Source organism: Miniopterus schreibersii, assembly GCF_964146895.1.
Source record: "Miniopterus schreibersii genome assembly, chromosome: 12".
Lineage (NCBI taxonomy): Eukaryota > Metazoa > Chordata > Mammalia > Chiroptera > Miniopteridae > Miniopterus > Miniopterus schreibersii.
The window spans coordinates 71,879,721-71,906,954 of NC_138112.1; the positions used below are offsets into that span (position 1 = coordinate 71,879,721).

Below are 27,234 nucleotides of genomic sequence, written 5' to 3' on the forward strand. Positions count from 1 at the left end.
GTAGTGCTGAACAGCGTTCCAGTTTATTTGTCCACCTGCTGAAGGACGTCTTAGTTTGCCAAAACTTAGACCCTGTTTCCATTTCTTTATTACACCCCATGCCCCTATGCTAAGAGGACATACACCTTCTGCCTCTAGTCAGCGGAAACAGCGAAAAATAATTTGAAAATGAATCGGAGCTACTGACGGAGGTGATAGAGGGTAAAAGATGTTGAAATGAACATGGGGCGGCCCAGGGAAGGGCAGGACGGTCCGACCGTGGGGGGGGGGCAGTGCTGCTGCCCAGAGCGCCCGTCGCTGGGGCTGTTGGGGTGCGGGCCGAGGGAACTTGGAACTAAATGTCACGTCTGATCCATGGGACTTTAAATTGGCGGATGTTGATCAGCAGTGTCCGGTTTGTGTCATCTGAACCTATTAACCAGATCTCAGCCTCTGTTTGGAAATAACAACAGCAACATTTTTGAGTACTATGTGAAACTAAGTTCCTGAACTTACTTTAATGGTTAAATGTTATTTTCTGTCTTCTCAGACCTAGATAATGTCAAACAGAAATACAAATCTGTATCACTCATATTTTAAAATGAAAATGTTCCAGAGATAGTTTCCAAAATCACTGCCGACTTCAACCCTAGTAAGGAGAATGTCACTTTAAACTAGCAGTGAGCTGGGCATACAGTGTCTTTTAAACAGACAGGTTTTCTGAGAAGGAAAACACTGAGATGCTGGCAGTTAGATTCCTGGGGTGGTATTTGGGGTTGTTCGGCTACAGTGGTGTTTTCTGCAGTAATGATGCAAACAGAGTGCACACTGGACATGCCTTGGGAATCTCACACTTTGGAATTTCCTGTCTAGTGTTTATCTAAACTCCTAAGTTTAAATTTGCTCTGATACTTTTTCAGTTGGATTCTTTTGACCAAAGAGGAAAGGTTTTTCTTCAAGGAGTAAAAATAATTGTCAAGTCCTGTAAGTTTGTTTTCTACCAAAGTCAGTGCGGTGCATCATGGAATGTTTTTAGCTGTTGAATCTATTGTGAGAAACACTTGTGCTTTACCAAAACGATAGGAATTGAGTATATTCTCTTAATAGGTGAGCAATGACAGTTTGGGGCTCTTTGGAAAAACTTAAGGGGTCTGAATGAAAAAGACACCAGCCTGTTCCTGGTGATGAGAGTGAGATGATGAGGATGTAGACTCGTGTGTATCAGTGAGGGGACCCTTTCTGTTTCTAAGATATGAGTTCGGTAACTGATTCTTTGTAGCTAGTGCATGTGGAGCTGTGACACACACAGGCACACACATGCACCACACACACTCATACACACCCCCCCTCCACTCAAACACATACCCACACACACACACTCATACACTCTCACACACTCTCAGAGGAATTTCGCTCCATTGAACCACCTGACAGGTGGCCTGAGTGAAGGTGTCTCTGTGGTCTCTGGCTTGTGGTCTGACCCCTCTCTCTGGGGTGTCACAGGTCCCTTCTGTCCCAGGGCCAGGGTTGCCTTTGTGTGAGTGCTGGAGAGCTTAAAAGTAGTCTGTCCTCAAAGATCTCTCTCTTTTTCCCCGTTTTCTAGGAGTTTGCAGCACTTACTAAAGAACTGAACGTATGCAGGGAGCAGCTCCTGGAGAGGGAGGAAGAGATTGCTGAGCTGAAAGCAGAAAGAAACAACACCAGGGTGAGTAGAAGGCCTCGCGCTGTGCTGACACCCACCTCTGAGTCACTGTCGGGAGCAGTGCTGCTGGCTTTCCACTCAGAGATGACCGCCCGCTCTGCCTGGCTTTTAGAAGACACATTTCAGCGTCTCCTGCCAATGACTGCGGTCAATCAGCTCAGTGTTCTCCCCTCGCTTGAAATTTATGACGAGAAGGACTAGTACTTCCATGCATGTGAGGGGGGCCTCTCTTACTTTAGACAGAACTGAAGAGAGTCAGGCTCGCTGTAGCGTGAGAGTGAGGGAGTTATTTGCCCCAGATGCACATACGATACCGAGAATGCTCTCGAACCGTGCTTGATGCCGGCCTCTCTTCCCAGCTGCTGCTGGAGCACCTGGAATGCCTGGTCTCCAGGCACGAGCGGTCCCTCCGCATGACTGTGGTGAAGAGGCAGGCGCAGTCCCCGGCAGGCGTGTCCAGCGAGGTGGAGGTCCTCAAAGCACTCAAGTCGTTATTTGAGCACCACAAAGCTCTGGATGAGAAGGTACCGTCAGCCGCGTGGTAGTTCTTGATTGAGCACACGCTGTGGTGCTAGGTGGGCGTCGTGTGTGGGTACAACTTTAGTTTGCTTGTAGCAGCTTCTTACAATTTTTCCTGTGGGGAGACAGAGCTCTGTATAGTTAAAAAGTATTAATTGGCGTAAATGGCTTAAAATTTATATTTTGTATGTTGGTTATTAAGGATTGAAGAATATAATTTAAGGGAAGGTGTTCCTAAAATGTACAGCTGTTACGCTGTTAACACGCAACTTGACATTAACATCAGTAAAGGACATTAAAGTATTCTGCTGTGTTCTGTTGCCATAATGGTGTGTGAGAATAATTCATTAAGCATCAAATAAACATGCACATGCACACTCACCTCTTACTTCCAGGTGCGGGAGCGCCTCCGCGTGGCCCTGGAAAGGTGCAGCTTGTTGGAAGAGGAGTTGGGTGCCACACACAAAGAGGTAAGCTGGATGCCTAACAGGCTTTGGATGGAGGGTTTTTCATTTTTATCTCTCAGTTGTAAAAATGTTATGAAGATGGTAATAGTGGCTATCAGATGCTATTTGTCTCTGATTGAGGACTGTACCGGCTCGGGTCAGTGTACCAACTGCTGAGTGAGACTTTCTGAGTTGCGGGATCTCTTTTTTTTAAATATATCTTTATTGATTTCAGAGAGAGGAAGGGAGAGGGGGAGAGAGAAACATCAATGATGAGAGAGAGAGTCATTGACTGGCTGCCTCCTCCACGCCCTCAGCTGGGGATTGAGCTGCCAGCTTGGGCATGTGCCCTGACTCGGAATCGAACCTCGATCTCCTGGATCCTAGGTCAATGCTCAGGCTGCAGGATCTCTTAAGTACCATCTATCCTGTAGGTAATGAGTGGCTTTAATAACCTGGTTGTAGTAAGGAGGGTTGACATCACCACTTGTATGTTTTTATACCATATTTACAGTTTATAGTTGTGTTTTTTCAAAAGGAGTTTTGCTATGTTTACTTACTTCTTTACTCTCATATTCCATGTTTTGGTTTTAGCTAATGATTCTTAAAGAACAGAATAATCAGAAAAAAACACTGACTGATGGGGTGCTTGACATAAACCACGAACAAGAAAATGTGCCGAGCACGAACGGAAAGGCAAGTCCTCCGCTCTCTCTGGGTCTCCTTCTGGGTCTTGATTCTATCTGTCCACGGTGTGTGTGCAGGAGGCATGGAACGCTGTGACCATAGCACAGCAAGCACAGTGTAGACCTCGTGTGCTCATGGAGGCTGCGCAATCCTGCAGGCTGCACACATTAATTCTCATTCTACCTGTTTCCCAGCTCATCAGACAAAGCGACTTAAGAGTTTCTTTCTCCCCATCAGAGATCTTCCGATGGTTCCTTAAGCCACGAGGAAGACCTTGCTAAGGTGATGGAGCTGCAGGAGGTCATAGACAGGCAGTCACGGGAGCAGAGCCAGATGAAGGAGCGCCTGGCCGCCCTCTCTGCCCATGTGGCGGAGCTGGAGGAGGACCTGGACACCGCACGGAAAGACCTCATCAAGTCTGAGGAGGTGAACACGAAGCTGCAGCGAGATGTGCGGGAGGTGAGCTGTCCTGGGAACCATGGGGTTGCCATCGAGCTGAATGGTCGGGGTGTTTTGAAAGTTTGATTGTTTTGCTGATTTTGTCCCTCCCTCTCCCAGTTGCTTTTGACCTTTGGATCATTGTGTACGTGGTGGTGAAACAGAGCAGTGCTGTGAGACTGATAGGTGACCTTCTATTTCCTTGGCCTCAAAAAGTGGAGGAGACCCTGTCTGGCTGGTCACTGGCGGTGGTGAAAGGGATGTGTGGTTGCCCTCCAGGCCATGCTGCTGCATGACTGTAACACCCTGGCTGTGGGGCCTCATTTCCACAAGACCTGGGCGGTCTGAATTTAGTCTTCATTGTGCTCAGATGCGTACGTACACGTGAGTGAGCGTTGGTGTCTGTTGTGCTGCTAGTCCACTCACAGTGATGTCCATGCCGTCTGCGGACTGTGCAGGGAGAGCTGGCCGTCTTCCAGCAGGACGTCCTGCCCTGAAGGAATAGATGGTACTGAATGCCAGGGGGGATCAGACGGACAGCGAGGCTACTCCCATTGGGGTCACCGGGATTGTGTTGTAACATTGCTTAGAAATACATTCATGTCTGGCAGACGGTTCCTTCCGTGTGTGTAAGAATTTATGAGAACTAATTGTCATTATAAAAACCAGTGAGGGCTGGATACTTTCTCTGGATACTTTCTCCCTCCCCCCTTCAGTTTAATCTGTTCTTTGTAAAGATAACAAACACCTCTTCTCCACGGGAGGCCATCTCAGCCAGGACCTCTCAGGAAGAGCCTTTCAGACCCTTGAATAGTAGGTAGAGCATAACCTGTTAACCTGTTTAGTTACATTGTTTTTTGGCTATAGGACATTATTTATGTGGCAGATTGTAATGTGCAGAGAATTTTAAGAATTTTTTTTTTTTTTTTTTTTAATATATCTTTATTGATTTCAGAGAGAGAAAAGGAGAGCGAGAGAGAGAGACAGAAACATCAATGATGAGAGAGTCATTGATCAAGCCCGCAACCGGGCATGAGCCCTGACTGGGAACCGAACCTCGATCGCCTGTATCCTAGGTCGACGCTCAACCGCTGAGCCACACTGGCTGTGCTGAAATTCTTTTTTTAAGACATGTCACTTTTTTTTTTAATATATCTTTAATATTAATTTTTTTTAATATATCTTTATTGATTTCATAGAGAGGAAAGGAGAGGGAGAGAGAGATAGAAACATCAATGATGAGAGAGTCATTGATTGGCTGCCTCCTGCATGCCCCCGACTGGGGATTGAGCCCACAGCCCGGGCATGTGCCCTGACCGGGAATGGAACCCCAATCGCTTGGATCCTGGGTTGATGCTCAACCACTGAGCCACGCTTAGCCGGGCAAGACATGTCACTTTTACTATTAAGATTTTGCTAACATTAATTACTTAGTCAACAAGGAGGGACCTAAAATGAATTTCTGTGTGGGGACAGGAGCTGCACCAGCAGGAAGTTCGGCCTTCATTTCAGGGTTTAATACTGTGTAAGGCCATTTTTTTCAAAGAATTAGGCTTTAGAAGGCTGATCCAATTGACTTAACACTTTGACTTCTGTTTCCATTCATTGATGTCATCTCCTTAATTTTGTGGTAATTAGATGCAATTTCATCCAACTTGTACCCAAGAAAATGCCACTGGTGTCTCACCACCGTGCCCATGGAGGGGCCATATCGTGTCCTGTGTGAACCCGCTTGTACCTCCACCTCCTGCAATTCATGCAATATTGGGATGCTTTATTGTACATTTTTTTGAAATACTATGTAGGAAGGGATAAGCTTGGCTCATTGAGTGGCCAGAACTTGTGTTAAGACAGGAGTGTTGGCGAGTCTTACAGGTGAAGGTTTATGATGTGTGAGGTAGGCACGTTTTCACTCACTTTCAGGAAACCGGCATCTCTATCAGTTTAATTTTGGGGGCACTAATTTTCTATTTGATTTGAAAGTTAGGGTTTAGCCCAGCTTTCCTCCTTAAGTGTATTATGCGTCTATCACATACCTTTCCCCCTGAAACCCCACCACAGGCCGTGGCCCAGAAGGAGGACATGGAGGAGAGAGTCAACACCCTGGAGGAGCGCTACCTCGCGGCGCAGCGCGAGGCCACCTCCGTGCACGACCTCAACGACAAGCTTGAGACCGAGATCGCCAACAAGGACTCCATGCACCGGCAGGTAGTGGGTCCTACGGAACTTGGTCCAGCTTTTCCCATAGTCACTAAAGACGTTAAGGACCTTTCTCCAGTGACTTTCATGTTGGTGTCAAGTCCAAGTACAAAGTTTTTGTGATCTTAGACTTACTATGTTTGAAAAGTGTGGGTTATTTCAATTCACAGTTTTGATTATGTAGGATTTGGTTTTACCGTTTCATGGAGTTACATGCGTTGATTCTTTCTTTTGTTTTGTTATAACTGAACGTTAATCTGTTCTTTGTCAGCATTTTACCAAAGAAACAGAGAGTGACAAAGAACTTCAGGGCAGTGAGTGACGGGGCAGGTTCAGCAAGGCAGCCAGTAGGGGGCATCTGCACCCCCTGTGGCTCCGCAGACACACTTGCTCCTGCTCCTCTGGAGTCTCAGGTAGTCAGAGTTCACCAGAAAACCAAATCCGCTTCTTGAAAATAGAGTTTCTGCAGTGTGTTATAAAGTGTATCCTTAGCGCCCCAATAAAAATAAAAAACGAAATACAGGAAGCTATTATAAACCATAGTGTGCAGTGCTGTTCAAGGGCATGTGTGGCATTCACAGTAATGAGTTTGAAAGGCAGGTCTCAGCATTTTCTGAGAGTCTGAAAGCATAATATAGTGTATGTGGCTAACAGGTTTACAGCTGCAGAGTTTATTCTTGGTTATTATTTATTAATTGTTGTACTGCTAATTTGTAGTACAGCTGTAAACCTACCTTTGCCCTCCCGTATGTGCACACAGACAAAGGGAAGAAAGCCGGATAGACAGATGCTCACTTCCCAGGACCTTGAACTTAGAGATGAGTTCTGAATTTTCTTTCTAAAAAATGTTCTTTTGTCTAAATTTTCTACATTGAAATTTTTTTAGAGTAAGGGGATTATTTAAAAGAATAATCCTACACTTACAAAAATAACTTGAGAGGAATTTCATAGGCATCCTCTTAGGAGGCCTCCCTGTCAGAGGAGATGGAGCCATGCTTTGGCTGTGTGCTGGGGTGGCCAGCTGTCAGGAGAGAGGGGCCTGGTCCTCCTTGGTCACCACTGGAGAAGGGTGAGCATGTTGCTTTAATGTGCAGAAACTTATTTTTTGAAAGACTTTTAAAAAATATATTTTTGTTTATTTCAGAGAGAGAGGAAGGGAGAGGGAGAGAGAGAGAAACATCAGTGATGAGGGAGTCATTGATTGGCTGCGTCCTGCATGCCCCCTACTGGGGATTGAGCCTGCAACCCCAGGCATGTGCCCCAACCAGAACTGAGCCTTGACCTCCTGCGTCCTAGGTTGATGCTCAACTGCTGGGCCACACTGGCCAGACTGGAAGATTTCTTTAATGATACTCAGGAAAAGCAAGTATTCTGGCCAGAGGTGTTTTGCAATTGAAGTCAAGCCTGAGAAAGTGGCTATGAATTTCTCACAGGAGGAAGAGGGTTGTATTGCAGCAGCTGCCAAAACAGTGGAGCTTCTTCATGGCTAACTTAGATATTAGCATTCAGATTTCATTTTAGTTTATTAAAAACACAGTGGCTGCCCTGGCCCGGTGGCTCGGTTGATTGGGCGTGATCCTGTGCATTGAAAGGTTGCTGGTTCTCTTCTGGGTCTGGGCACACGCCCGGGTTGGCGGCTTGATCCCCAGTAGGGGGCGTGCAGGAGGCAGCTGATCAATGTTACATTCTCACATCGATGTGTCTCCCTCCCTCCCTCCCTCCCCCTTCCTTTGTCTCTAAAGATCAATAAACTTTTTTTAAAAAAACAAAAAAACCCCAAAACTGAATGACTAGAAGACCCTTTCCCACCCACTGCTCTGCTCTCTCTGCAGACTGAGGATAAGAACCGCCAGTTGCAGGAGCGCCTGGAGCTGGCGGAGCAGAAGCTGCAGCAGACCCTGCGAAAGGCAGAGACGCTCCCTGAAGTGGAGGCCGAGCTGGCCCAGCGGGTGGCTGCGCTCTCCAAGGTGCTGCCCTGGCTCCCTTCTCCTTACACACAGGACTTTGGTGGGGAGGGTGCTTTGTTTGTGGACCTTATTCACTGGTCTCACTTTGGCATTCCAAAGTCTCTGAAATAGCCAGGCTGGGTTTAGTGCTGTTTTGTTTGAGATTGGAACACTCCTTAAATGTCAGATGTTATTCCCCCCCCTTTATCCCGATGTTAATTTCCCTCCAGTTTGTCAGCCATGTACTGTTTGTCCCCAGTGTGGGTATCTAAGTAAGAGTCACTTTTTCGGGGTTAAGTCAGCGGCTCAGCCTTGGATGGAAGCTTTGTGTGCAGGGAGGAAGGGTTTCTCAGAAGCAGGAGAGGACCATTGTCTTCTAAAGACAAAGTAAATTTGTAAACAAACTTAAAAGTAATTTATTCATTTGTTTGTTCAACAAATATTGGCTAGGCATGTGCAAGACATAGTCCCTGTCCTCACAGTCGTCCCCACCCCAGGGAAGCAGGCAGGTGAGAAGACAATTTCAGAGTGCTGTCATGGGTGCTCGGGCCGGGCGGTGTACACAGGAGGAGGGTGGCCATAGCCATAGCAACCAGCCCTCCTGGGCCTCCGAGGGACCTTGGTCTGTGGTACCAGCAGCCCGGGAGCCTGTGGGGGGTGCCTGCCCATGGTTTTGTCTCACTCGCTCAAGCGTGTGAGCTGGCCCTGAGGGATGGTAAGGAAGGGGCAGGACAGTCAGGGTGCTGTTGTGAGGCCAGCGTGGGGCTGGTCAGGGGACACTGGTGCTTACAGACCTTCCATAGAGCGCGTTCCTTGCTGACAGCCGTCAGAAGCTCTCTCTTTCCGTGTGATCTGCGTTTACAGTCTCGGTTTCTCTTTTCCCGTCCTCTCTCCTGTCCCTGGTCGGTCTCGTAGTCCGACCCTTTGTCTTCTGGAAGCTCTGCTGCTAAGGAGGCTAAACTGTGTGAACTCACTTCCCAGCTTAGGAAGGTAGCCATGTGCTATTGGGTTGTGCTCGCTGCTCTGCTCGCCATGTGCACTCGCCACGTAGGCTCAGGACGGGGAGATGTGAGAAAGCCTGAGCCTGGGCACGGGGTGGGGAGGCGCGTGTTCCTCACAGAGCCCGTCACCACCCAGCCACGCCCAGGGCCACCCACATGAGGGGCAGCTGCCTCCCTGGCTGACACGTGCCGCCACTCACGGTGTGTGGTAGACGTGAGGAGACGCTTCCACCGAGTGGGATGGAAACGTCCGCACGAGCATGGTGTGCTTGTCGCTACTGCTTTAGTTAGTTCGCAGCATGTGGTCCCCAGAATCATGTCGCTGGTAGGTGAACTCACAGTGTTGTTGCCTGTAGGCCGAGGAGAGACACGGCAACATTGAAGAGCGGCTACTCCAGATGGAGGCACAGCTGGAGGAGAAGAACCAGGAGCTGCAGCGGGTACGTGGCCCAGCAGACACCGGCTCCAGCGCCTAGTGGGGCCCAGGGACGCTCTGGGCAGCGGGGTCTCAGTTCTTCTTCTCCTGACTCTATCTTTTGCTCCACTCCTGCCATGTGTGTTTGCCTTGTGGCTGCATCTGCGCCATGTCTGTGGGAGATGCACCTGCCACACAGACTTTATGTCATGGTGGTGGCAGGAAAGAAACTGGTGCCCGCAGGCAGTCCTTTCAGGGGCAGTTGGGTCCCCACGCCCAAGGAGGCTGCTGCGGCTCTGACGAACCTCTTCGGAACTGCTCCAGGCACCAGGGGGATAGACCTATGCGTGCCTCTCAAACACGCCTGAGGGGGGTCCCCTGAAACTGGACTAGGGCAGAGTCTACTTGCTTAGGATATGACACCTAAGCCTCAAATTCAGGTCACAGTCCTGGCCTCTGTCCCAAAATACCGAGTTATTACCCTAAATGTAAAGGTACGTGTAGAGATGGATGCTCCTGGGCAGAGGACGGCTGTGGCTAAGCTGTGGTAGAAGGAGCCACGAGCATGGTGGGGGAGGTGGGTGTCTGGTCAGTCCCGAGAGTTCCTGAAGAGTTGGTCAGATGTCAGCATGACACATCCGAGAGCAGCGAGCGCTGTCCCAGGTCCTGCTTATGACATCAGTTCAAGGCCGTCAGATTCAGTTTTCACCAGAAACCTGTATTCCTGGCCATGGACTGCTGCTCATCAGACATCAGCGTCCATGAAGTGTGATTAAGGGACTTCGTGCTGGGCAGTCCCCCGCCTCCCAGGATATACACATGTGCATTACACATAGCCACACACGTGTACGTGTACATTGACACAGGCACACGCAGGCACACACACAGGCTTGTGCACTTGCACCTCTTGGAGAATTAGATTTTTGCCTATTTAGGGATATACTCCATTATTTTCAGAACAGGCTTATAGAGTTTTGAAGGACAAGTATTGAGATGGGAATCTGCTTATAACTAAGGCAATTCAAAGTAAACTTTTAAGTTGTTTTACTTTAAAAGTATTCAGTTGCCAACACCTTACTGTGTGGTGTGTGGGATCTCCTCCAGGGTGGTTGCCCCGTTAGGCATGACTTCTAGTGCTTTTTATTTAAACCTTTCAATGGCCGTAGAGAAAAGGGAGGCGCTAGCACCCATGTTCCATAGATGAGGAAACTGAAGCACAGCCCTGTGACAAGGCCTCGTGGGTTTGCTTTTACCTGGGCAGCATGGCTCAAGCTCGCATCTCGGCCCCTGGCCACGCTGCCCTCCCAGGTGGAGGAGCCCCAGTGCACTGCTTTGGCCACGTCACACCCCTCCCCACTTGGGCAGCCTGTTGGCCCCTCCTGTCCCTGTACTTAGCTCGTGTACATGCAAGATATGGGGTGAAAACAGGCCTCTTGAACCATGAAATGGGTGGTAGTTTTATAAACTATAAACTTAACCAACTTTGCTATTATATTTTAAAATTGAGGTAACTATTTTTAAATTTTAATATAAATTTTTATTACAAAATGCTCAAAAGATATAGGACTATCAAGAAAAACAAGAGGAAGTCTATTCCCACTGACTTTTCTCGAGAATGAACTTTTTTACCTTTCGCTTTGTGGATTAAATTCTTTCCCCCCTGAGTCCAGACCCCAGCTTTTCACACGTGGGGACAGTCCTCCAGAAGGTGTAGATAAGTGGATCCCCATAAAAAATACCCCCCCTTTTCTGCCTGTAAGTCAGCCTGACAGTGATGATTGTGGCGTTCTGAGGCCACACGTGCTCCGCCTGATGGGCGATCTTACAGGCGCATCTCTGCCTGTCTCTACCCCTGTGAGGGGTCCTGATGATCGTGTCATCCTGTGGGCGGCTGTAGGGGGGGACAGCCTGGGGGGACAGCATGCGTCACCCACACCTTTGGTCCCTGGCACTTTTTAAAATAATGGTCCTACTTTTGCCAGAAGTTGCTGAATTTCTGTCTCCTGTTTTAGGCCCGGCAGAGGGAGAAAATGAACGAAGAGCATAATAAACGCTTGTCCGACACTGTCGACAGGCTTCTCTCCGAATCCAACGAGAGGTTGCAACTTCACCTTAAGGAGAGGATGGCCGCTCTGGAGGAGAAGGTCAGATGCCCAGAGGCTTCCCACCCCTGAGCTGCCCGAGAGGCGCGACGTGGCTGCAGCCGCCACGGTAGAAGGCGCTCCTCAGGATGTGCCGGCGGCCCCACCGCTGAGTCCGCGGCCCCTCTCCTCGTGCCCTTTCCGTACCCAGGACAGTGTGCACCATCCTGTTCCCTAGGACGGAGGCGGGAAACTGTTCCTTTAAAGGAGCAGGTAGAAAATGTTTTAGGCTTTTGCTCATTGTTAATGAGTAAGTAATTTTTTGTTAACCAGTGAATGTGAAAGCAGCCGTAGAGACCCTGTGAATGAGTCGGTGCGGCTGTGTTGCAGTAGAACTTCGCTGGCAGGAAGAGGCCGTGGGCTGGATTTGGCTGACAGGCCCTAGTTTACAGTAGGCCCCTGCGTGAGAATCTATTTGGGGCCCAGCCCTCACCCCTTCATTGCTCTTGCATTGGAAGTTAGTTTCTGTCTCAACGTCTTATTCCAACTTCTGCCTGCTCTCTTTTCACTTGGTTTGGAAAATGTCTGGGCCCGGTGCTTGCTGCTGCCATCATGGAAACCTTTAGCTGAACCAGAGAGGAGGTGCGTCCTAGAGCCTGTGTCAGAGAAGCTCCATGGGCGACAGCGGGGCTCAGATTCCATAATAGCTGTTCTGATGGCACCAGTACCTAGGAGGAGGCCTGCAGTCTTCGTTTGGGTTGGCACTTGGCCCTGCTTATTTGAAAGAGACCAGATGGTGGGACGCATTTATTTTATATAAAACCCACTGTGACGTGCATGGCTGGAGCCGCGTGGGTGGCTGGTTACGCGCGTCCTCAGTCAGTGGGCCAGCTCTTCAGTAGGAATGTTCTTATCTGGGAGCTGAACTGTGCATTTGCACCTGGGTCAGCTTCCCCTAGTAACCAGGGAATCACAAGGCCTGTAGGCTACTGCCAACCAGTGGGACTGATTAAAACAAACTGCACAAGCATTTGGAGAGGTAGTCGGGGAAGCAGAGTCACCTCACCTCAGAGAAGCTGTTCGGTGACTCGGCCCCGCTCCAGTGCTTCCCTCCGAGAGCGCGGTGCTGCTCAGCTTCATCCCCCCCGCCCCCGAGGGACTGCGCTGTTTTAAACAGAAAGGTGGCTGCACGGTGTTGTGTGGCACATGTCCAAGAGCCAGCACTAAAGCCCTGTCTGTCTTTTTCAGAATTCTCTAGTACGAGAAGTTGAAGATGCAAAAAAGCAGTTAGAAGAAACCCAGCACGATAAGGTACACCTTTAAATCACGTAGACCTCCCCCGAGAGCAGAACTGAGTAGAGTCTGCTGTTGCTGTGATCACTGCCAGTATTGGGAGGGCTCTGAGTGCAGCGCTCTCTGTGGCGAGCCCACTGCTCCTGTGGGCTTGAGTCTGACAGTGTGCATGGTTCAGAACTGTGCTTCCTTTCCGGCTTCACAGGAAAGCTAAGACATGAACCTAAACATTCCTCTAGAACAGGGCCAGCCAGCAAGAAGACACTGAGCCACACGTGATCTGAAACATCCTTGCAGCCACATCTAAAACAGTAGAAAGAAAGAGGTGAAGCTAATTATATTTAACCCAGTATAGTTGAAATGTTACTTTGCCACGTAATACAAAAGTCAGTGAGCTCCTTTACATAGTTTTTTTCACATTAAGCTTGAAATCCAGTGTGTGTGAGTTATAGCACATCTCAGCCTGCACTGGCCCCATTTGAGGGCTCAGTGCCACGTGTGGCCAGTGCAGGGGCTAGGCAGGACAGCCCGAGCCAGAGCTTCCTGAGCGACTGCAACACTTTTTGTCAGTTGTACTTACTGTATTCTCGTGTATAGAAAAGAGGCCGAGCACACAAACGGGAGGCGAGTGCAGGAGAAAGTGAACCCTCCCCCCTCCCCCCACACAGGAAGTTCTGCTCCTCATGGGATCGAGCGTTGTCCATGGCCTGGTGTTTCCCCTCTGAAAGGTCTCCAGTGACTGAGACATGCCTTTTTACTTGCTGGAGTTTCTGAAGTTAGCTGGGTGGTCTGAGTGCGTGTTTCCTTTGGGTCTCTGGAGGAAATGTCCTCAGAATTAACGTGTTTGGTACTTAGGATGCTCAGTTACTTGTGGTTATGTCTGACATTTTAGCACATCTGATGCTATGAGTTTGGATCCCAAGGCCACTGCCATGTGTATCACTTTCTGTTTTGTAGGATCAGCTGGCCCTGAACATTGAAGCCCTGAGGGCAGAGCTGACCCAGATGAGGCTGAGAGGTGCCTCCCTTCACCACAGGTACAACCCCCTCTTTATGAGCTAGTTCCAGCCCATCCTGTGTGCACAGGGCACATCCCTGCCATGTGGGCAGCGTTGCTGGCTGCAGCTTGTGGTCTGGCCCAGGCCGCAGCTAGAGCCCTGGATAACCGGGAGTGATAGTCATGAATAGGCACGAGGACAGTGAGGTCACCAGGAGGGACTATACCAGGAGGGATGGTCTGACATCCACTTGGTTGGTGCATACTTGTTCTTTTTACCACCTTAAGGTTAGTGACGTCGTCATTTTTAAATCTTTGGACACGTGACTCTGAGGTGGCTGCCATGGGCAAGATCTCCTGGCCTCTGTGTGAGTCTGACTTGGTGCCGGCATCCTGACTCTTTCCTCCCTGTTGTCATGACAGGTGTTTTCTCCTTGAGGCGTTTACAGTTCCTCCTGTTGTTTGGGGAAACTGGCCGTCCATGGAGATTTCAGCTTCAGTAGGAGCTGTGGACGTGGGTGACCTGATGTTCGTTAGTCCACAGGAAACAGGCTCCTGCTGGAAATGTGGCTCAGGAGTGAGCTTGGAGCCTGTCCGGATGTCCTGCGTTTGCAAGTCCAGGGTCTTGGGAAGTCTGCAGTATGCGTGATTGTCCCTGCTGAGCTCCTAGAAAAAGAGGCTGATTCTGTGAGGACAGAGTCACAGAGAGGCAGAAGCAGAGGCTTTTTGTGTCTCTGAGGCTGAGGGAGGGTGGAATTTCAGGAAAAAGAGTATGTGTCCTGCAGAGGGGCCTGTGGGGCCCGTCAGTGGGAGGGGTGCTGGGTCTGCTGAGAAAAGTCCTCAGTGGTGAAGGCTGGTGTCTGTGTGGGGGGAGACCTGGGGCATTTGTGGGTGGGTGAATGCAGGGATGCAGCCATCATGGACGCTTGAGTGATGAAGGGGGAGCCAGTGTGGAGCTTGAAAGGGTGTCTGAATTGGGTTAGTTGTGACTATGGAGAAGTTTTGGCCTGTTTGCCAGTCCATAGTGTGATACTAAAAGTGAAAGGGGACAAGAGAGAGCTCTACAGCCATGTGGAGGCTGCAGGAGGGGTCAGCCACACTCACGTGGCTATGTGGTCAGGGACAGTGGGCAGGAGAGGCTTCAGGGAGGCAGACCTGCAGACTTCCTGTCAGATGAGCTGGAAATGGGAATGGGCTTCCCTGAGAACAGGCCTCACGGAGCGCCTGTGGGGACGTTGGCTGGGAAGGGGAGAAGCAGGCCTGTGAGCTCTTGGCTTGCTGGGTGTGGCTTCACGGGGTCAGTCCTGTTTTGTGACCTTGTGCAGCAGGAGAGGGTAGCCTGAGGGTGGTGTGGGTGCTGTGCCAGGTTAGGCAGGACCTTTGGGCAGCGAGCTCCTTCCCCTCTGCTGACAGTTCCCCTGAGGCCTCCTCTTAGGGGAATAGCCTGTGGCTCCTTCAGCATCTCTGTCTTGGGTGCCCAGGCCCAGCCTCTGCTCTGGAGAGTTCTCCAGCTGATGGTGTGGAGTGTCTGTTAATCTGGTTGCACACAGGTCTGTGCTTTTGATCTGAAAACATGGAATCAAGCTGCCAAATCCAGCTCCTGTTGGCGCCAGCTGTGCTTCAAGGGCCCCTGCAGTGGGTCCTCCAGGGTGCACTGAGGCAGCTTCACCTATGGGGGCGGAGGGACTGGTGGGCCTCATCCTGAATGTTGGCAAATGAGAAAGTCAGCAGTTGGAGGTCAGGAGCCAGTGCAGGACTATGCAGCCTGATCTGAGGGACGGTTCTGAGACGCAGCCGTCTCCAGCACGTTTTCATGTTCACAGGGTCCCATTGATTTTCCTGGGTGTCGTGGTTTCCCTCCCGGAGGGGCTGAAGGAAGAAAGGCTGGTAGGGAGCGGGCATTGGAATGAGTGAAGGATGTGCCCTCCTGGAGGCCTTGCCGTGAAATTACTTATTTCCCAGATTCCCAGGTCTGGCTTGACCAACAGTTGGTTCATTTCTTTTAATAATGCTTTTTTTTCTTCATGTTTCAGCCGACCCCACTTGGGCAGCGTCCCAGACTTCAGGTTCCCCGTGGCAGATGGCCCCATGGACTCCTACGGTGGCAGCGTGGTGTTGCGGCGCCCCCAGAAAGGCCGTGTGGCGGCGCTGCGGGACGAGCCTTCCAAGGCAAGGCCCCTGTTCTATCCTGGGGTCACCTGCCACACAAGTCACCTGTTCATCTCGGGGTTCTGAGACTCTTTTGGAGTTAGAGTGTTAATAGGTCACGTTCTCTCTTTCCCTCCCGCCACTTTCCTTTTTCTAGCTATAAGTTTATTTTAAGGTGTGCTTATTTTTAAAGAGTGGAAATTCTGGTAAAGTATCATCTCTTAATCATAACACAATCTTGATTAGTAGATTTGAAGTTGTAATTAAGAATAAATGAATACGCGGCTTTGAATTGTGCAAGTCACCTTATCTGTGGATTTTTTTCAACTTGTGAACAGACCACTTACTTATGACTTATGGTACCTATAAGTACATACAGCACTGTGAGTGTGATGTTCCTTATGGGTTTCTTAATAGCATTTCTTTTCTAGTTTACTTTATTGTAAGAGTGCAGTGTGTAACATAACATCTGAATAATTGTCAGTTGACTATGTTATCGATAAGGCTTCTGGGTTTTTGACTGCACAGGAGGCAGGGGTTGGCGCCCCTAACCCCGTGTTGTTCAGGGCCAACAGTATTTATCTTTTGGTGAGAAGAATTCACATATGGGAGTTTAAGTACCTTCGTACTTTTCTCATGTAACAGTAGGTGTTTTTACATACTTTTTTATATTTTGGGCACCCACACTCATCAGACTTCCAGTCTGGGTCAGGCATCATCACAGACCTAGGGCTACAGCCGCGAGTGAAAAGCAAACAGATGCCTGCCCACCTCTGTAAGAGATGTCACAGACACACCTTCCTCCATGAAAGACATGAGTCTCCCAGGGCGCCTCTCAGATCAGTCTTCCCCTGGTTCTTAAACGCTGCTCGATCAACGCCAGCAGCTTGTAGCATGGCTTATTGTTCCAGGGTCTTTTGGGCTTGATTTAGAAATTTTTTAAAACTTCATAGATTTAAGTTGCTCTAACTGTGGTTATAATCTTGCATCTGTGCTGAGATGTGATTTCTCGTTTGCAGGTACAGACTCTCAATGAGCAGGATTGGGAACGTGCCCAGCAAGCCAGTGTCCTGGCAAACGTAGCACAGGCCTTCGAGAGCGACGTTGACCTTTCTGATGGCGAGGACGACAGGGACACTCTCTTCAGCTCATCTGCGCTGCTGTCACCCAGCGGGCAGGCCGACGCCCAGACGCTGGCCATGATGCTCCAGGAGCAGCTGGATGCCATCAACAAGGAGATCAGGTACCCGAGGTCGGGCGTGAGGTCGTGCATGGCGCGGAGACGTGTGTGTCCTGGGGAATCGTATTCCACTTGGAGAAGGCTGGGGTGCACACAGTGGGTGTCGTCTAAATGGTCTAGAATAACAAAACTCACGTCCATTCTGTTTGATGAACTTTAAGTTCTGAAATTGCCCTTGATTATGGAGTTCAGGTAGCCAGGGCCTTCTCTCCACAGTTGTGGTGTTGGTACGTTTGTGTAAGGTGCTGTAGAAGGGTGAGAGGCATTCATTTCTGTCCCCCGAAAGCTGAGGACACAGCTGGAGTGCACTGTAGCGGGGCTCTGCCTACCCGGGACGCTGCCGGGGTGGGGTTCCTCCCGCTGCTGGTGTGTCATCCAGCCCTGAAGAGGGTGGATGTGTGTCCTTGGGAGCCTCTGTTTTCAGGTGTGTCACGGCTGCCTGGAACAGGAAAGCTGAGGTGGGGGGTTGGCAGATCCCCTTTATACTTGCATTTCACTGTGTTAAATTAACGCAGCATGAAGATTGATTCATTGTAGGACAGTGCATGGTCAAAGGGTGTGTGTTGGAATTCTTTTAGTTTCCTCAGTATTTTAAAGGTGTTTTCCTTAGAAACCCTCCTGGCTGTTCTAGTAGTAAATGCACAAAGAATGAGTCAGCTGTGGGGTAGGATCCAAAGAGTTTCCCAGCTTAGGAGGCCTTAGGTGTTGGGTGCATCGGTATGACCAGGTACCAAGGTGCCCTGAGGCCTGCCCTCTGTCAGACCCGACCCAGCTGCACCCCTGGTTGGTCCCGAGGTCACGTGAAGAGAACCACGTGCCTGAGCCTGCCGTGGATTCAGGCAGAGTGGCCACCCAGGTCTTTTTTATGTGCAGCTAACACAGCAGAAGGAAAGAGCTAAGGTGAGAGCCCAGGTGAGGGAGCTGTGGGCTCACTTTGTGAGCTGGCTCCTGGTGAGCTGGAAGGGCTCCCCCATCAGTGTGGGGAATGGGCAGGTTCCATGCTCTGGCTCTGGTTCTCACACTGTGCTCTGAGATAAAGTGTTTTTCTTTTTACGTGAGGGGTCTGATATAAACGGTAAATTCTATCCACTGGCTTCTTTATCAACAACAAAACATAATTCCAGGATGTGCAAGTAGACCTTCCATTGGAGAGGGTGCTATAGGATCCTGTGTTTTGACATTAGAGTGATAGTTTGCATAGTCAAACACTAACAGTCTTAGCCACCTGCCAGCACTACTCAGGAGCTCCAGGGGGACGCAGCCTGGTTGATGGGAATCTAGATTCCATTGAGGAGCACTTCTGCTCTAATTCAGCCTTAAAAACCCATTCAGCGTTCCATCCAGTCTAGAGACTTAAGGGCTTAGAAACTCGACTTGCTCTGTGGATTCACTCTGGCTGTGTCACAGTTCCCCATTTCCAGTGGGAAACGTGATGGGTCACCGTGCAGCTTTGCTCTAGGAACAGGGAACCTAAGAGCTGTGAGGTTCATACATTCCACTGGGCTGCAGTGAGAGCTGCTGCCCGGCCCCACAGAGAAATCAGATACGACCAATCAGAAGCAGCTCAGTGGGAGATTCACTGGTTCTGAAATTGGGCCTATTGGAAGGATCAAAAGTGGGGCCTTTCTGCTGAAGTGTCCCTTGTCTGAGCCGCCGCTGTTGGAGCTTACGCGTCATGATGCAGCGTGGAGCTCCGGTTTCTATCCGGCATCGTGTGTGCTGCTGGAGGAGGCATGGCCTGTTTTGTTCCTTAGGCTGATACAGGAAGAAAAGGAGAGCACGGAGCAGCGGGCCGAGGAGATCGAGAGCCGCGTCGGCAGCGGGAGCCTGGACAACCTTGGTCGTTTTAGATCAATGAGCTCCATTCCCCCATATCCTGCCTCCTCACTCGCGGGCTCCTCCCCCCCAAACAGCGGTCGGTCCACCCCGAGACGCATCCCGCACAGTCCAGCTCGGGAAGTGGATAGGCTGGGCATCATGACCCTGGTGAGTACTTGCCTTTTCTCTGCTGCGCTCCAAACAACCCCCAAGTTCGGTCTTGGACAGTGAGTACGCTTTCTCTTTTACCCAGAAGAAAATCAGGTATTTTACTTTGCATTTGTTCTGCTTGGAGGTCCAAGGTTTTGGAAACCAGCTAGTATTGAATCATTTGACAGTAGCACAGTGACAAATTAATTTTAATACTTGGATGACCAATTTAACCTGTGGTCATGAACTCATGAGAAGTTTTTATTGTGTAACTTTGGGCATGGGCAGCTTCCAGGGGAACAATTCAGTTTTCTAGGAATAGACAGTTTAACAAAAGTCAATCCAGGCAGCCTCGTAGCTCATAGAAAAGTGTTCCGAGAGCCGGTGCCACCTTCCTTTTCATTAGGGATGCCCGACTGGAGGGTGAGGGCCTGCAGTCAGAAAACAGAACAGCAAAGCAGCCGGACCAGTCCCTTTAGTCACTCACTCGGCACCTGCCCAGCACCTGCCCAGCACCAGCCCTGCCTGGGAAACCAGGAGCACGGCAATTCAAACCCAGTTGTTTTGCAGCTTCCTAGGAGGCACCTGCAAATGCAGTGACCATACAGTCTTGGTGACAAAGCAACACTGGCTCTCACCTCTAGTTTAGGTTTCGTGAGCACTGCCTCCCGTCACACATTGACGGCCACGGGCTGTGCAGCCGCACCGGAGCTTTCCCATCGTTGTCCACATCTGCCTCCAGCTGCACTGCCAGTCAGCGGATGGTTGTATCAGCTCTGTGCCATTTCAGTGGCATGTGGCACACTCTTTATAACTTAATTATTAGCTAATTAGCTAGTATTTTAAACTCTGACAATTTCACTTACGGCTCCCGGTTCATTTTCTCTCAGAGAACTCGTGAGAGCAGTCGAGGTATTTCCCTCTGTGTAGTCCCGCTGCTGGCTGGCCCTGTGTCTGCTGCGTTGGGCTTTGATCTCCTGTGTTGTTCTTTTGTCTGTTTAATCACTGTTTATCCAGGCCTCAGTCCCTTGTCCCTGAGCACCCCCCTCCCCTCCCCTCCCCTCCCCTCCCCTCCCCTCCCCTCCCCTCCCCTCCCCTCCCCTCCCCTCCCCTCCCCTCCCGTCCCGTCCCGTCCCCCAAGCTCAGGTGACCTTGGCATGCGGGCCACTGGGCAAGCTCAGCTCATTGGTGGGCTTTCTGCTTTTCCTTCATTTCTCATTAAATGGTGTTTTCCCCACGGTCAGATATGTTTCAGTGTGCTGCTGCATCACAAGTGTAGACACAGGCGTGATAGATGCACCAGAGCGGTTTCACTCAGAACCGTAGGGTGTGTGTAACTCACACATGAAATGTTCCCCTACAGGTGAGAAGTAATCCACCAAGGGTAAGGTCAGTGGAACCGTAACCCAAGCAACACAGTCTGTGCTTGTGAGGCTGAGTTCAAGACCGTCCGTGTTATCGCTGACTGCACATGCACAGTTAATGCCTTCAACAGAGCGTTTCCTAATTAAAATACGAGTTACGGGATATTAGCATCCCACCTGCCGTAACGCTTTCATTCTTAGTACTTTCAGAGGGTTCCCTGCTGAAATCAGTAAGCTTACTTTTGAGCAGTTCTAAATTAGTTTTAGTCCAGGGTTTTACATGAACGTCCAACAGGTGATTCACTAATAGTAGGTTGGTTACTTTTGTAGCCGGTATTGCAGTAGCTTCCTCGGCGATGAGACAGCCTGAAGTAGGACTCGTTTTTCACAGAGGAAGACAAGCGATGGAGGAGTTTGGCTGATAACAGACAATGTCAGGGCTCTTAGTTACACGAATGCCTTGTTTTAATTAACCTTGTGTGTGGTAATAGCACTTTATTTCCCTGAGGAATAATTTGTAGTGTTTGTCTAGTAAATCTCAAATAACTTACCTTTAAATTTTTGGTGAAAAAATGTCCTAATTCCAGTTCCATTTTTCCTAGTTCACAGCTCACTTACACTTCCCGTCATCCCTTCTTACGTATCTGCCTGTGTGTACTGGTGGTTGGGTTTTTAACGTCAGCGTGTGCAGTAAATCTGCTTTCTCTTCCTTCCTTTGCATGCATCCCTCAGCCTAGTGACTTAAGGAAACACCGTAGAAAGGTAAATTTTTCATAATTTCATGTGCTTGTTTCCCTGTGAAGAGGACCTGTCGCTGTACACGAATGAATGCTGAGGGATGGCAGTGACAGATATTGACGTTTTAACGGAAGTGCTGAGATTCACCAAGCCTCACGGGTGCTGACTGTTCTGTTAGAAGTAGGTCCTTGGTGGTTTCACAGAGCACGGACGAGCATAAGCGTTGGCCTTCCTCTACCGGGTTGCCTTCCAGTCACTGCATTCAAGTTTATAGTGGACAAGTTATTGAAGCAGAGCCATGGATTTTAGGTTTGGGAAAAACCAATTTCAATAATCAGAGCTGACAGCATTTAGTAAGCTCCTACTGTATGCCACGCGCTGTTATCGATCCTCACACACACCCCTGGGAGATACAGGTTACTGTTGTTAACCCCATTTTACAGACTTGGAAACTGAGGCTTAGAGAGGTGATGCACTGTGCCCAGGGTCACACAGTCAGGCAGCAATGGAGTACGGACCTGTCTGGTTTCAAAGCCTGGACACTTAGCCACTCTACCCTCCGGCCTGCCTTTTCTCCAGGACCTCTTAGCTCTTCTGCAGCGGCCCCAACAGGGAGGTTAGGGCCTCTCCTCTGTATAGATGACTATGAGCTGGGCCTTCTGTTATCAGAGGAAGGAACCAAAGTGTCTTCCTCGTGACTGTCATGCTTGGGTCCAATCTGTGCCCCCTTCTCACACCTGTCTGGTCTTGAACTGACAGAGCAGTGTGGCGATTTAGTGAGCTCTTGGGGTGAAGTCGTAGCTCTGTCGCTGAGTGGTTAGTACCGTGCTTTGCTGTCCTGTGAAGTGAAGACAGTGACAGACATCACACTTTTGGGTAGCTGTAGACTGTGCCTCTCTGCCCGCAGGCCACTGTTAATGAGCCTGTACCAGCGGCAGGGAGAGCGCACCCTCCCTCTGTCCTGCTGGCTTGTGCTTGCATTTTTCTTGCCAGTGAGACTTTCAATAAAGGAAGGAGTGTGCTGATCTCTCCGGTGGGACATCCTGGGCTCTGCTTGTGGGAACTTGGGTTCGCTGACTGGCTCCTTTGAGGGCCAGCTCTGGGGTGGTGGTGAGGATGCAACCAGGGGCGTGTGGAGTGCCCAGCGCTGCGCACACTTGGACAGTGTGTTCATACTGCCCTCTTCCTCCCCAGTATCCCTGGGTATGCTGAGATGACGCCCAGCTCCATGGAGCCTCCCCTTGCAGTTGAGTGAAATGGCACATAGACTCTAGTCCTGCTTGGGGTGCACTTTCCTATAGGAGCACAGAGGGAGAGGGCTGGCCAGGCCAGACGGGGTGAGCCTGAGGACGTCCTCTGCGAGGGGCCTGTCCTATTAGCTGGGCTTTGGGTGAGGGGTGTCCTTTGCTCAGGTAGTCTTTGGTCTCCATGGAGTTCAAAGTCAGTCTAGCCCCATGGGTCACTCCCCATCCTGTTCTTTGTTGTTGGGTTTTCACAGATCATTGTTTAACCTGCCTTTGAAATCTACCCCTAAGTTTCACAGTGATCATTTTGGCCATTGTCACCTGTTGTCTGATGATGGCTGGAAATCAGGAAAGGATGCAGAATTGTCCAGCTGCTGCTGGCGGTTATGTCTTGAATGAGTTGAGCTTGGTTCTGCACCCACGAATCCGCTTGGTTGTCACTGAGTCACTATGGGGAGTACACAGTGTCGTTTAAAAAATAAAAAGGCACGTGGTGGCTGCTCAGATTTCATTGTGCGCATAAATGCGTGCCAGGCCCGGCTGGCAAAGCCCAGCCCTGCCCTGGCCACAGAACTCAAATGTGTGAGCGAGCCTTGAGGGTCATTTGCTACCCACATTGTTGCCACCACCCTGCTTCCTGTATTCCCATTCCCCACAAACCGAGAAGACTTGTAACTGCGGAGACCACCTGTCAGTGAAACCCTAGGGTTACTTTACCTAAGCTGAGTGAGCACACTGTTCTCAAATGCATGAGGTATTTCAGTGACGACTCCCAGTCTAACATTGAGAAACACGAGCCAGACATGCATGTTGGGGTGGGGTTAGCCACCAGTTCACTTTCTTACCTGTTGGTATAGACTCTAGTGATTTGAATCATGATACTGGGTCATAGTACAAGCTATTTCTTTTTCCTCAAAACAAAAAGGTCTAGACAGTTTTACCTGAGAGGACTCTGCCCTCGTTGGCATTTCTGTTGAATGGTATCAGATCCGCACGTTCCCTGCAGTTCCCTACTGGGAGGGGAAATGCCACCTAGTCCCTGATGACGTGGTTCAGGCCTCTGCCACCTTGTCAGTGGCACTCCCCGTGGTGTCCCAGGATCCCAGGTAGGGCAGGCCCTCAGGCTGCATTTAGGCTTGGGAACAGGAGCACCCCTGCACCCTGCCAGGCCCACACTCCTCCTTGTGCAGGCAGCTGGGGCCGGGCCCTGACTGCACACGGTGCTCTGTGGCCGTGTCTTGTGAAGAAGACTGTCCCTTAAAGCGGCATTAGGCTCGTACTCGGCAGAAACCACAGTTGATAGATTTTCAGATAAGCTTATGATTGTAATCTAAAGCCTGTGTGATTGTGTGTGTTTTTTATCAAGCCTGATGTTAATTAATTTTACACTTATCTCCACCCCTCAGTTGCCGGCTTCCCAAGAAGAGGTACGAGATGACAAGACAACAATAAAGTGTGAAACGTCCCCCCCTCCCTCCCCGAGGTCTTTGCGCTTGGACAGGCTGCACAAAGGCGCCCTGCACACGGTCAGCCACGAGGACATCAGGGACCTCAGGAAGTAAGGAGCTGGACGGAGCCAGTCACCGTAGAAACAGGCTGTCTGTCTGTCTGGAAGGAAAGGGCGGGGCGGAGCCAGTCACCTGTAGAAACCTGTTGTGTTTCAGGAAGGAAGCGGTGGGGCGGAGCCAGTCACCTGCAGAAACCTGTTGTCTTTCAGGAAGGGGCGGGGCGGAGCCAGTCACCTGTAGAAAGATGGTTGTCTGTGATTTTTCAGTGTTAAGAAAGCTATTGATCTTTTCTTGATAAAAAAGAACAGTGGTTTTAAAGAAATACTGGGTAATTCAGTTGCGTTTACGTACCCGGTGTTCTTAGGATGCTGGGGTGCCCTGGGAGCTGCGGTGTGGCAGCAGGAGCAGGCTGCTTGGCAGAGGCTCTTCAGAAAGAGGAGTTAGACTAGATCAGCTGTTTTAGGAAATGCGTTTCTTCAGACTCTACAAGTCTGCTGTTTTGAGAATTAACTTTCTATCTTTATGGGAGCATTTTTGCCCCACACATGGCTTGTTTCTGGGGGTCACCTCACTGTGGGGCAGTCAGTGGCTCTTGGTGTCCCTGTGTCTTGGAGCTGCGGGGTCTCCATGTGGTCCTTCCTGATCCTCATGTCTGCCCTTGGGACCAGCCAGTCAGTTTCAAAGTTGGCTACTCTTGCTCTTGCTCCATGCTGGGGACAGTCGCAGTCGGGGCAGCCATAGTTTCACTCACTGAGAGGGGACCTGGTGTGGGGTGGGCTGTGCTCTCCACGGCTAGGGGTGTGGAGCTCCGCCTTCCTGAAAGGAGGCTCCCAACCCTCCGCCTCCCAGACACTGCTCCGCCGGGGTCACTGGGAGCCCAGTTTCCTGCGCACGTGGGTTCTGTAAAGTGGGTGTTCTGGAGGAGGCTGTTTGTGAAGTTTGAGAACGAGTATTAAAAACGTGGAGATTTCTAGTTCTCGTGAACAGAGCTGTGTCTTTTGTGATGCCACTTGTTAAAGGTTATTTTCTGTCCCCAAAGTTCGACAGGCTCCCAGGATGGCCCGGTGAGCAACCCCAGCAGCAGCAACAGCAGCCAGGACTCTCTCCACAAAGCCCCCAAGAAGAAGGGCATCAAGTCCTCCATCGGTCGCTTGTTTGGCAAGAAGGAAAAGACGCGCCCTGGGCACGTGGGCAGGGAGGCACTGGGGCAAGGTCGGTGTCCCCAGCAGACTGCCAGCTGTGTGCCTGCCGTGTGCCCTGCCCTTCTGTGAGGGGGTCCGCCGTACTAGCTGGGTGGTCCCCAGGGGTGTGGGCCAGGGACACACATGTTTTCTCCGTGCTGCTCACAAACCAGAGAGCCATGGTGACACTCTGCTTGTGGGTCTAAGCGGTGACATCAGAAGCAGCCTGTACATTTCTTCCCTCTACCTGCAAACCCTGTCCACCTGTTGCTGAAAACACTTCACTTGCAGTGTTGATTTTTCTCTCACTCTCTTGATCACTCTGCTTCCTCGTAGCTGGTACTTCAGAGACAGAAAACTCATCTCCAGATGCCCTGGGACTCGGCAAGTTGGGAGGACAGGCTGAGAAAAATCGCAGACTTCAGAAGAAGTAAGCGCTTTGTTACTTGTTCAGCTCACTGAGTAGTTTTTGGTTGTGCCTGATTTTTACCTAACATTCATTTGTTAACTGTATCATCTAGCTACGTGTACGTGTTATCTTTTAAAGGTTGACTTGAAGCGTTTGCTAAACCATGAAATTTTAAAAGGACTCTGCGTGGATTCCTAGTCCCCTCCGGAATTTGTCTAGTGGGGACGTGCTGGGGTTCAGTGAGGCTGGGCCTCGCATCTGAATCTTAACCCACCCCGCTCAGACCAGCTCTGGGGCGTCAGCAAAGTTGCTGCGCACCTCATAGAGCATGTGGGTGTTAGTAAACACACGTCTACACAGCTACACGTAAGACGCATCGGGAAATAGGCCTAGAACTGGGTCTAGAAGTGGTCCCCAAGGGAGAAGATCAGGCCCCAGCTCAGTAGCTCCCGCACTGTGGCCCTGACCATGGCGGTCCCGGTGCTTGTCCTTTCTACTCCACGGAGGCAGCTCCCTGTAAGTGAGGCCACAGGTCGTCAGAGGGACAGCACAGCAGACTGTGCCCGTCTTACAGTAGGGAGGGAAATTGGGGCAAAGCCAAGGAGTCCTGGCTGCTCCTAGATGGGGGTTTGGGGCTGTGGGATTGGGACCAGTGGTGGTCCTCAGGATGGGAACTTAGAGCTCAGATTCTTCAGGACAGAGTTAGAAGTGAGAAACGCTGGGACAGGTAGGGGCCGGCACGTTAGTTCTCTCTCTTTTAGGCTCTGCAGCTAGTGGCCACACTAGTTCTTGTTTACTGGAAAACTGACCTTGTCCTTGTACAGTTGACTGTTTCTGAGGATGGAGGCCTGTTGTCTGTAGATCTGAGGTCCGTAGATCTGAAGTTGGGACTGTTCTGAGGATCCAGGCCTGTCTGTGTGGTTCTGAGGTTGGGTCTGTTCTAAGGATCCAGGCCTCTTGAATGTAGTTCTGAGATTGTAAGGTGGGGGGGATGGGTGGTTCTGGTGATTTTCAGAGCGTGGTCAGTGGGTAGGTTGCTGGGTTCTGTGTAGCCATTTCTTCCAAGTCCATCAGGGATTAATGAAATTGGCTCCCTTCATTGGGCTGTTCTCAGCAGCAGGTGAAAGAAACTCAGTTCCTGGGTCAAGCGAGATAGAGTGAGTGTTCATGTAGCCATGTGGCAGAAGAGCAGGAGTGGAGATGCCTGTGGCATCCCCAGGCCTGGTGCCCAGGTGTGCTGTCTCATTCTCTCTCCTGAGCAGGGTCTGGGAGCAGTCACGTCCACCCACCCACTCCCAAGAGGAAAGGGGGGATAGCCCTGGGCCAGGCTCCAGGTTTGCTCTTCTAGATCATGGGCTGGCCTGACGGAGGGGAGCCAGGAAGCCAATGGACACCCAGGCCAGCCACCTAGCTGGGGTCTCCTGGACCTTCTTGCTGACTTCCCACAGCGCTCAGCTGCTTTGTCCACCCCCAGTGCCTTGGCCCAGTGTCGTCAGCACCTGGGCCTGAGGTCTGGGAATGCAGGAGTGTATCAGAGGTAGGAAAGGCTTTTTATAAACCAGAACAACCACTACAGGTCAAGTTGGGATGGTGTCCACCAGTCTGAACTATGGAATTAGAGCACGGTTTTACCCCTCGCTTCCTGTTTACAGTGAGCAGTGACTTTGTTTTGAAAATGATGTCTCTGCAAAGTGCCAGGGATTCAGCAGCTAGTCAGAACTCTTCAGAGTT

At 50.4% G+C, this 27,234-nt stretch overlaps 1 protein-coding gene across 1 annotated transcript in view; it reads left to right on the forward strand.

The window, feature by feature from the left end:
• The window catches only part of PPFIA1 (PTPRF interacting protein alpha 1), a 62,394-nt gene that overhangs the window by 16,648 nt on the left and 18,512 nt on the right, over nucleotides 1-27,234 (forward strand). The window contains exons 3-21 of the mRNA XM_081154767.1: nucleotides 1,583-1,684; nucleotides 2,041-2,205; nucleotides 2,596-2,670; nucleotides 3,241-3,342; nucleotides 3,571-3,792; nucleotides 5,833-5,979; nucleotides 7,803-7,937; nucleotides 8,832-8,906; nucleotides 9,274-9,357; nucleotides 11,345-11,476; nucleotides 12,662-12,724; nucleotides 13,664-13,743; nucleotides 15,737-15,872; nucleotides 16,871-17,094; nucleotides 18,846-19,077; nucleotides 21,156-21,185; nucleotides 23,812-23,963; nucleotides 24,953-25,125; nucleotides 25,431-25,524. Of these exons, the coding sequence (XP_081010893.1) occupies nucleotides 1,583-1,684; nucleotides 2,041-2,205; nucleotides 2,596-2,670; nucleotides 3,241-3,342; nucleotides 3,571-3,792; nucleotides 5,833-5,979; nucleotides 7,803-7,937; nucleotides 8,832-8,906; nucleotides 9,274-9,357; nucleotides 11,345-11,476; nucleotides 12,662-12,724; nucleotides 13,664-13,743; nucleotides 15,737-15,872; nucleotides 16,871-17,094; nucleotides 18,846-19,077; nucleotides 21,156-21,185; nucleotides 23,812-23,963; nucleotides 24,953-25,125; nucleotides 25,431-25,524 (2,423 nt within the window). The remainder of the gene's footprint in view (nucleotides 1-1,582; nucleotides 1,685-2,040; nucleotides 2,206-2,595; nucleotides 2,671-3,240; nucleotides 3,343-3,570; nucleotides 3,793-5,832; nucleotides 5,980-7,802; nucleotides 7,938-8,831; nucleotides 8,907-9,273; nucleotides 9,358-11,344; nucleotides 11,477-12,661; nucleotides 12,725-13,663; nucleotides 13,744-15,736; nucleotides 15,873-16,870; nucleotides 17,095-18,845; nucleotides 19,078-21,155; nucleotides 21,186-23,811; nucleotides 23,964-24,952; nucleotides 25,126-25,430; nucleotides 25,525-27,234) is intronic.